This window comes from Rhinatrema bivittatum, chromosome 2 (assembly GCF_901001135.1).
Source record: "Rhinatrema bivittatum chromosome 2, aRhiBiv1.1, whole genome shotgun sequence".
NCBI lineage: Eukaryota > Metazoa > Chordata > Amphibia > Gymnophiona > Rhinatrematidae > Rhinatrema > Rhinatrema bivittatum.
In genome coordinates this window covers 222,032,567-222,042,646 of record NC_042616.1, presented here as the reverse complement: position 1 = coordinate 222,042,646, position 10,080 = coordinate 222,032,567, and the positions used below count along the sequence as shown (strand labels likewise).

The 10,080-nt window shown below is 44.2% G+C and overlaps 1 protein-coding gene across 3 annotated transcripts; it reads right to left on the bottom strand.

The window, feature by feature from the left end:
- Positions 1-3,117: 3,117 nt before the first annotated feature.
- On the bottom strand, positions 3,118-6,324 carry PRR15 (proline rich 15). Of its 3 annotated transcripts, none has more exons than XM_029589200.1 (2): positions 4,763-6,324; positions 3,118-3,680 (listed from the first exon to the last, which is right to left on the bottom strand). In XM_029589200.1, the coding sequence occupies exon 2, from the start codon at positions 3,610-3,612 to the stop codon at positions 3,202-3,204; it is 411 nt and encodes a 136-aa protein (XP_029445060.1). In that variant the 5' UTR covers positions 3,613-3,680; positions 4,763-6,324; the 3' UTR covers positions 3,118-3,201. The 3 variants fall into 3 exon arrangements, with proteins under 3 accessions (XP_029445060.1, XP_029445061.1, XP_029445059.1); XM_029589201.1 differs by having other exon boundaries at positions 5,300-6,324; XM_029589199.1 differs by having other exon boundaries at positions 4,853-6,317.
- Positions 6,325-10,080: the final 3,756 nt, after the last annotated feature.

The window sequence follows — 10,080 nt, the reverse complement described above, 5'->3', positions numbered from 1 at the left end:
GAATGTCCTCTTATCACAGCCCATTGCCAGACTGAGATTCTGCTTCCAAGCAACAGATTGCTTGTGGTTTCTCAGCTCATATAAGTAGAGAACACGCATGGCTCTTCCTACATGTAATACAGCACCATGCATTTTATCTGGGTCCATTTACCCTATATATACGCACGTTATTCTACACATTATCTTGTGACAGGACATGAAAGCAAGAAGAAATATCCATTTAAATGCATACAAAAGAAGTAAAACCTCTGGGTATGACCAAGGGCTTGATTTACTAAGATTTTTTCCATTCTGTCTATAAAGGGGGGAAAGCTTACTACATATTTTGCCCTAAATGAGTTACCACCCTGAAAAATGGCTACCCAAGCCTGTTGTAAGCACTTACAAATTTAGAGTATCCCAAATGTGTATGGCTAACACTTGGTTACATAGGAAACCAGCAGCATTTTCACTGGTTTTCAATTCCATGTGCTAAAATAGGACAAACATCACGCTAACCTTAAATCTGGAGGTGTTTCACGTCCAAAATCCAGACAACAAAAAGGAAGACATTTCTTAAAAAATTGGGAGAATTACCATATTGAGCCCAAAAGAATGAGCTGCATTAAAATGTCCATATGAAATGTTTTGACTTCCATAGATCAAAATTAAAGGGATACCATGTCACCAAACAATTGCAGATAAACCAGATAACTCTCAGCAAAAGAACTGTGTTAAATACAGTCAAATTCCAGCCCCATACTAAGGCATCAAGTCAGGCTCCTTTATATAATCGTACACAACAATAAGGTTTTTGGATCAATTTTTCAAACTTTTACATGCCATATATGAAAACACAATTGCCTAAGAGCAAAATTTTTTGTAGGACCGCTACCAAAGGGATCTGTATAGCAATCAGACCCGGCATAGGAGAGGTCACTTTACTTTATTAGTAATGTCAAAATTTTTCAAAAATTATATTGCCACGGGAAAATGAACCAATGAATTCCAACAAAGCCACAAAAAGCTTTTGTCTCAAGGAACAATCATTTGCAAAGAATTGCAGTACTTAGCTTCAAGCCGAGATCAAAGATGGAGTCCCGACGTGATCACGTTTCGGACCACCCAGGGTCCTGCTTCAGGGGTTAAATCTTATCAATCCTTCAAAGTAGAGCTGCTAAAAATCATTCCCGGAACGGCAAAACTGGCGTTTCTTAATCACAAGCATTCATTGGTTCATTTTCCCGTGGCAATATAATTTTCGAAAAATTTTGACATTACTAATAAAGTAAAGTGACCTCTCCTATGGCTGGTCTGATTGCTAGACAGATCCCTTTGGTAGCGGTCCTACAAAACAAAATTTTGCTCTTAGGCAATTGTGTTTTCATATATGGCGTGTAAAAGTTTGAAAAATTGATCCAAAAACTTTATTGTTGTGTACGCGTACTCCCGGTTTTTGGAAGCTGGGCTTATTTTTTGTCCTTTATATAATCTACATGCAACCACTATTACTGTTTTCTTTAGTAGAAAAATCTCACTTAATACAGATCAGACTTTGAGCAGAAGTTTCCCCTTCCCCTAATACATAAAAAGTGTGAATCCAGTTCATGTGCCTTACTTCCCAAAATATTTTCCATAAGCACAGAATGAAAGAAGGTCCCGGGAAAACAGGAAGATGGGTTTGCTATTATGTTTAGAAAATCTCTTCCCAGCATTACTACTTCACTGCCCTAAAGACAAAAGAAAATCTCTTCCCAGGTAACACTGGTTCTTTGTGCACTCACTCTCCTCTTTTGTGGCGCCAAAGTGCTCACTTCTGTTAAACAGACTATCAATTTACCTGAGAAGCTATAGCGATAAATTCCCTAAAATGAATTAATGCAAAATAAACCCACATTAAATCACAGGATCAAGAAAGCACAGATGGAAACAGGCTTAGTCTATTTGTACTTAAACTCTAGAAATGAACAATATGTCCTATGGTCATGCGAACAATTAAATGGGTGCAAAAAGTTCTGTCTTTGGCAGGTACAAAAACCCTCTTGTGATTCATTGAATGCCTGGCAGATTCATTTACTTTTTCTTCCTCTGTTGAATTGTACTCTTAAAAGCAAACAGGAAGACTTTTGTTGAAAGCCATCAGGTGTCATTATAAATGGCAAAGATATAAAATAGCATTTGACTATTTTTCATCAAAGGGATACCTTGAGTTTATTAAAGAAGTAAACAAAATAAGGTTGCTTGCTAAAAGACATAGAAAAGTACCGGTATCTCTAGGACAGTACTTTTGCAAAGCTATTTGCAAAGGATGAGTGCCATAACATGTTGCAAGAAATTCATCATGGCAAAGAGAAGAATGCGTAGATTCTGGGAAGGCTACCAATTGTATAGCTTGCATCCAACCACAGCTATAGTTGGAGGAATTGAAAAAGAAACATGATCTGTCTGATCCTCCTGAGAGAGGGGGACAGATCACAGGGATACTGTTTAGTGGAAATAAAACCCATGCCAGATATAAGTCTCATCTAATGTCTTATAATCAGTTTCCCTTTGTAGTTAAACCAATTAAAGTCATTTTAAAGCTCTGATAACAATCTTTTCTTTTTTTTTTTGTAATTTTTTAATATTTTATAGTAAAATAAGCATTACAATTTCAAACTAATCTCAGTTTACTTATTTGAAAGATTTTGATCAGAAATGTGTATTTTCCGTTTTGTTTGGTAAAAGCAGCCCTTTCCGAGCTTTTTTAGAAAAAAATCTATTTGAGATACTCCAGTCTAAAGTGCATTTCCCATATATTTTGAATAAAACATTTAAAAAGTGTGATTCCTTACAAAATGTTCTGAAACAGAACAAAAAAAATGCATCACGTCCATGATTCTTTCAACAGTGAATTTCACTGTCACATCTTTGAGGGCCCTAAATTAAAAAGAGAAAGCCAATAATAAAATTAAAAAAAAAAATCTCAAGACGTTTTAAAAATCAACCGTGAAAGCAGCAGCCGGCTCCTCTTATTACAACAAATAAATATTTAATGTATTCCTGTAATCATGAAATATTGACAGCTCATAAACTTGACACTTCCATTTTTTTCCATATTAAAAATATTAAGAGAGTTCATGATCTGAAGAAAATAAAGTTCTGGCAGCTGCGTCTCTTCAAATATAGCTCTGTGTTTTTGCATAGTTTTGTTCTTTTTTTTTTTTTTTTTGTATTTCCCGCTCATTGTCTTTCTTCGTTTGCATTGGCTGTATTTCCTTCAAAGAATTTGGGGTTCTCGGGCAAGGCCGCTCGCAGCTTCCTCTTCTCCTTGAAGCGGCCCGAGCGCGAGATCTTGAGGTTCCTGCGGCAGCTCTTGTCTGTGAAGCCGCCGCGCTCGTGCCGGGGCTCGCCCCCGCCGCCAGGCTCGCCTCCGCCGAAGTCACTCAAGGAGTTGGGATGCTGGTTCTCGCGAGAGCTCGCAGTTCCCGCCCCGGGGAAGGATCTGGCTGGGGCCGCCGCGTGCTCAGTGTCCTGTCCCGGTCCCGTTCCCGCCGCCGCCGCTGCTGCTGGTGCCTCCTTGGGTTTCTTGCGCACGGTCAGAGCTTTCCACCAAGCCTGATTACTACTCTTTTCCGCCGCGCTCTCCGCCATCGGGGCTTTTATTTTCTTTTGGGTGTCTTCTTCCTTCAGAAGTGCTCCGTTCCCGTTTTCAATATTACCTTTAAAAAAAAAAAAAAAAAAAAAGTAAATAAATAAAAATTAAGAAAGCAGCCTTGAACAGCGTTCAGAGAACCTCTCTCCCCAACATTTTCAAATTAGATCTTTGGAGTAAAGAGCACAAGGAATAGCCAAGCTGCCTGTCAAGTAAAGGGGCGCCCTGCCAGGTGTGCCTCCCCACTACATGTCACATTTTCAGTCCGAAAAGCTATCCCACCCCTTCATCTCGTGACCGATGAGAGGGGCGCTCTGCGACACCTTTGTTCTATTAACGTCTGCCATAGCCGGAAATAGGGCGATTTGTGAAAACCAGTAATAATGCCGATCTACTCTCTCCTGGCTCGAGGTAGTAGCATTATTTTAGTCACTTGATCACGAAACTTGTACCGGGATGATAAACCACTAGGGGGGAATTAGAGTTCGATTTTGTATGTCTCTAGAAACAGAGCTCCAGCTAATATATATGACGGGTGGGGGAGGGAGTGGCGGGGGTGGCACAAGACTGCGCTGCCACCAGGGCCACCTGTCACTCTAGTTTCAGGATCTCAAATTCCAGACCAGGAGCCGAACGGCAAGACACATTCCCTTACAACAACAGCTTGCGATGAATCAGAACACAAACTTGACCTCAAAAGTTTCTGTACCGTAACCGTAAAAGCTATTTGGGGGGGGGGGGGGGGGGGAGAGAAGAAATAAAACAAATACCCCCACAACCTTGACGTCTGTAAGGTAGCTTGGCTATAGCACCATTACCTGAGATGAGCATTAGCTAACGGCAGCTCCCTCTTTTCAACTAACAAGCTAATTCTCTTGAAATGAAAAACAAAAGCATTTCAATCATATGGGATTTTCTTTTCTCTTCTGACGTAAGATCTCATTTACTTGTGATTAGTCACGGATCAATTCCTGAAAAAAATGAATCTCACTGTAAAAATACCTACAGGTGTTTGTGTGCATTACTGTGGCAACCCGCAATGTTTAATGTAAATTCTGCGCTAGGCAGACTTTCGATCTACCTTACGGAGCTGGAACCCTAGAGAGATGAACAGAAAAGGCAACGCTCGCCCCCCCCCTCCCCCCTTACCTTCTGGAAATGCAAAATGAAAAGAAAGATAAAAGTCTGTTTTCTTTGCCTTGTATTTGTGCACCTGTTCCCTCCACTGTAGAGTCTCACCTGTTCGGCGGAAACTTTCGCAGGCACAGCAAGCACTTGCCTTGTCTCTATCCAAAAAGGAACAATAAACCACCAAAATTTGAGGATATCACAATCCAAGAGGAAGGAATGATAAATTAATAATAATAACATGTATTGGTCCAAAATCCTTTCATTTCTCCCCAATAAGGTGTTTTCGGACGTCTGCAGTAAGTTCAGCTTCGTGTCACGAGAATTCAGCTGGTGGCGGCAGCAGCAGCAGCAACAACAAGTGCCTCAGGAGCGCTGCTCCTCTCTTCCGCCTTCTTCGGCGCTGCTACCGCTGCTGCTGCCGCTGATCTCCGGGCAAAGCTCCGCGCGAGACTGCGCTCGCGGAATGCCGGGCCCAGGAGGAGGATGCCTCGCGCACGCATACGTCACCGGCGCGGGAGCCCAAGCAAACGGGTGGGGGTGGGGAGACAACTTCACCTGGTGACGCAGGCCAGATGAGGAGCGACTAACCGAAGCCCTGATCCGGGAAGCGGGCTCTCGTGTTGGGCAGTCGATACGCTGATCCTTTTCTGGCGCCGTTCTACATTCTTTTGGCTTTTTACTTTATTTAACCCCCGTAATGCATCTTGTCAAAGTACCTCCTTGCCCACCCGCGGTCACCGCTGGCTCCGCCCAGCAGCAGCCAGGTGTGGGCGGGGTGCGGCAGGTGCAGCTCGGGAGCCGCGGGCCCGCCTCCGGCATTTGCTAACGTCACTATTAATGATACTTAGTATTTCTCTAGTGCTATCTGAGATAGGCATTACTGTAGCGAGAGGTACGAGCACGGCCCCTGCTCTCTGGAGCTGGTTCTCTCACCCAGTTATTAAAAACATGACAGAAAAAGACTGTAAGGCTAGGTTAGTCTGCTCATCTCTACAATTCCTACCACTGTCTCAGAGCTTCCCTGTGCTTGTCCCATGCTCTCTTGCATTCAGAGACGGTGCTTGTCTCCACCACCTGCACTGGGAGGTGGGTCCATGTACCCACCACCATTTCTGCAAAGAAATATTTCTGAAGATGACACCTGAGTGTGCCCTCCTTTCACCCTCATCCCATGAACCCTCTTTCCAGAGCCTCCTGGAAAACTTGGAGGTGTTTAAATATCTGTATCATGTTTCCTGTAGTCTATCTTTCTTCTAGATCTTTAAGTCTGTCCCCCTATGCTCCATAATGAAGACCACTGATCATTTTAGTAGCCAATCTCTGGCCTAACTCCATCTAGTTAATATCCTTTTGAAAGTGTGGTCTCTAGATTTGGCTAGGAGATTGTTCAAATAGAGTATGAGAGAGAAACAAAAGGCTTTATGGATTCTATTCTTCCCCTCTGCACTAACTCACTGACTTCCAATCCCGTGGCAATGCTGTGCATTGTACCTAATTATAGCACTTTCATTCAGAACTCTGTGTCAGGCCGATACAGTACAGGCCGACGGAGCGCACTGTTAGCAGGATTGTTAGCCGGCATTTGGATGCGCATTTTCGACGCACTAGCTTTACCCCTTATTCAGTAAGGGGTAATAGCGTGTCCAAAACACGTGTCCAACCCCCCCGAACCTAATAGTGCCCGCAACATGCAAATGCATGTTGATGGCCCTATTAGGTATTCCCACGCGATTCAGTAAGTAAAATGTGCAGCCAAGCCGCACATTTTACTTTCAGAAATTAGCGCCTACCCTAAGGTGCTAATTTCTCCAGGAATTTCTCCGGGCCCCGGGAAAGTGTCCCTAGTGCCTCTTTTTACCACCGGGCCTAATTTAAATACATTTATTTACTGTATCGCGCGCACAGGAGAGTGTCCTGTGCGCACGCCGGGAGAGCTCACCCACTCTCCCACGTTTTTCACTGTATCAGCCCGTGTGTTGGGCAAAAATTAAGGGGAGGTACTGTGCTACAGGCACTAGTTAGTGAGTTTTGATTTTAGCATACCAGAATGTTGGTGATAGCAGAAATGTTCAGTATTAGTTCTTTTTTTAAATCACTCCAACTTCGCTCATTATTTAAACTTCACCGATCACACTGTTAGTTTACATTTTTAAGTTTACATTTTTTAAACAAATTTGAATGTAATATTTATTGTTATAATCATGCATGCTAATGCCATGTTATCTTCTTTAGTTGCTTCACCCTCTTTTGCCTCAGGTACTTACTTAGACTGCGAGCCCTCTGGGGACAGAGAAAAACCTACAATACTTGAACATAATCTGCTTTGAAGTGCCTGAAAAAATAGAATATGAATCAAATAAATAAATACATTTATTTCTGGCATTTTTGTCATGGCAATATGGTAAGGTTATACATATCTGTAATTGCTGACTTTAAACACAAATAAAACATGTACATAGTAATCATCAGCAACCCTCTGCCTGAGGGAAAATTTGAAATGTAAAACACTTCTAGCAATGTGCATATGAGAATATGAATAGTTTTGAAATAAAATGATCACAGGAGTTATGTCAAAGAATCCTCCAATCGGAAAGGTCATTTTGGAAAATGTGTAACATTTTCAGTTATAAATCTGCTGTATTTATTATTTTCTAGGAGTTTTAGTTTTGATTTTCCTTTTTTCTGGATAGAAGGTAAACTAGGCTGTATTTTCAGTCAAACCTACTTTATGCTTAGTTTGTCCATATGAGGGCATGTACATTTCAGTGAGTAATTAATCTCATGCTAAGTATATAGCACAGGCTGGTTTATATGAAACTCTTTGTATTTGTCTGTAGGTCTTGCCTGTCTTGACTAAAGTGCAAGCTCCAAGGAGCAGAGACTATCGCTTATGTATCTATTGCCTATGCTTGGGAGAAGTGAATTTATTGGCTGAACATTCACATCATTACAGACTTTTCACACAACTTGGCATAGAGAGGATGACAAGGAGATTCTGCAGATGTGAGAGCAGTGTTTGTTATGAGCCTTGGTTACTAATTTTCCCTTCATGTGGCTTTGACAGAAATGATTAGGGTCCAGCTCAAACTAGAGACAGGCAAAAGTATTGTTAACAGAATTATAGAAAGATAGAGTTGGAAGGGATCTTTCAAGGTCATCTCTTCCACCACCCCCCACCTCCAGATAGGATCCACTATATCTGAATGTCCTGCACAGAGATAGGCTCCTGGCTAAATAAAGCCCAGTTCCTTCTGCCTTACCTCACAGGTCAGATTATTAATGAGAACCTTTACTATTTTCCTTGCTTTCCTCCATAGGAATCAAGGGGAAAAAGGAAATTAAAAATATTAATAGAAATCTGTATTTGAAGGTAAAAAAACAAACCCTTATATTTGTATATTCATTAAAAAGTATGGTGCATACAACTTTGGGAAATGCTGACATACAGTATAATGTAGAAGTGAAAGATAAAAAAAATACTGTCTCCTTTCCATTGCACACTTTCCTTAGCCTGTCTTACTGCTGGGTAACACTGGACCACCAAGATAACCATTCCCTTTACATAAAGCACATCTCTGCAACCCACACCGCACCTCTACACAGAATACAGAGCAAACCCACAAAGTGGCGGGAGAATGGTGTTGCGCTCAGGGGTGGACCCTTGTCCTGGAGCAGTGGAGAACGGCTCCCTGGTAGGGACCAGGAAGCACCTGCCCCCAGGGGGCGGAGCACTGGAGGAGACAGAGGCTAGTATAAACTTCACCACTGGAAGCCCATGGTCCTCTCGGGTGCAGCCCATAGGGACTCGGGCTGCTTGGACTTAGGTGGGCCTCGCAGGGTCTCCTGGAGAGGTGGTAGACAGGCATGCCCACGGACAGCAAGGGAGTGCGGTTGGACTCGAGACAGGTTCAGATGGAGCAAGGAAGACCAGAACAGCGTAGGCGATGACAAGGCAAGGGACAGAGCCAGAATCAGGAGAGGTCGTCAATCAGGCAGGGATTAGAATCCGAGGGTCAGTCAGGCAAGGCAGAGGTCAGGTTCCGGAGGTCAGACAAGCTCTCAAGGCAGGCAGAGGTCAGGATGCAGGCAGCAGACAGGAAGGTCGAGGAACAGGCCGAGGTCAGTACCAAGAGACAGTCCGAGGGTACTACCTGAGGAGATGAACGGACAGATGCAGGAACAAGGCTGGAACAGTAGGATCCTGGAACAAGGCTGGAACGAGACTGGAACAAGGCTTAGAACGCAGTGACAATCTAGCACACAATACAATGCCGACCCGATTGCCAAGGCAAGGAAATGCAGGCAGAGACTTCCTTAAGTAGTTCCTTCAATCAGGGCGTGCCATGGAGCTAGGACCCGCCCCTGGCCCTACAAGAGGCTGGGCGGTCCGCACACGCGTAGGGGCATGGAGCGCCGAACTCCGGCGTGAGGCCTGATGCGCAGTGGAAGGCCCGACAACCGTTGCCGCGGAACGCCGAGGCCTGGAGGTGTGCCTGCCGCTGGAGAGGCTGACCCGGGACCTGCAGAGGCGCCAGAGAGGTAAGAGGCCCATGCGCGCAACAGTACCCCCCCCCCCCTTCTAGGCCTCCATCTACGCAGCCATGGTTTGTCAGGATAAGTCCTATGGAAGGCCTTCAGGAGTTCCTTATCAAGAATGTTTTGGGAAGGTTCCCACGAGTTCTCCTCGGCTCCCTAACCCTCCCAGGCTAGGAGGTACTCCCATTTCCCTCGACGCCGACGGACATCTAGGAGCTCTCTTACCTGAAGAGACGTATCTGGTTCTGCAGAGACCCGTGGAGGAGAGGGAACTCTACGCGAAGGTCAGGAGAGGACCAAAGACTTCAGCAGCCAAACATGGAACGTGTTATGGATGCCCATGGCATGCGGTAGCTGGAGTTGATACGATACTGCTCCCACTCTTCGAATCACCGGAAACGGGCTGATGTAATTGGGAGCCAAACGGTGAGAGGGAAGTCTCAATCTTATGTGTCGGATGTTCAGCCACACCTTCTGGCCAGGATGAAAGAGTGGAGCGGAACATCTATGGGCATCAGAAGTACGTTTGAACGTTCAGCGGCCTGGGTAAGGCGTTCTTTGACCTGGTTCCACACCTGACAAATGGTTTGGGCCATGGATTGCGCAGCTGGAGAAGGAACAGTCAGAGGAACTGGGAGTGGCAGCCAAGGTTGTAGTCTGAATACCATGGAGAATGGAGATACATCGGTGGCAGCAGCGACGTGGGTATTATGTGACAGCTCAGCCCAGGGTAGTAGATCAGACCAGTTGTCCTGCTGATGATTCACATAGGAACGGAGGAATGTCTTTAAGGTTCAGTT

Coding starts and splice junctions, on each gene's coding strand:
- PRR15 (XM_029589200.1), bottom strand. CDS start 3,612: ATGGCGGAGAGCGCGGCGGAAAAGAGTAGTAATCAGGCTTGGTGGAAA.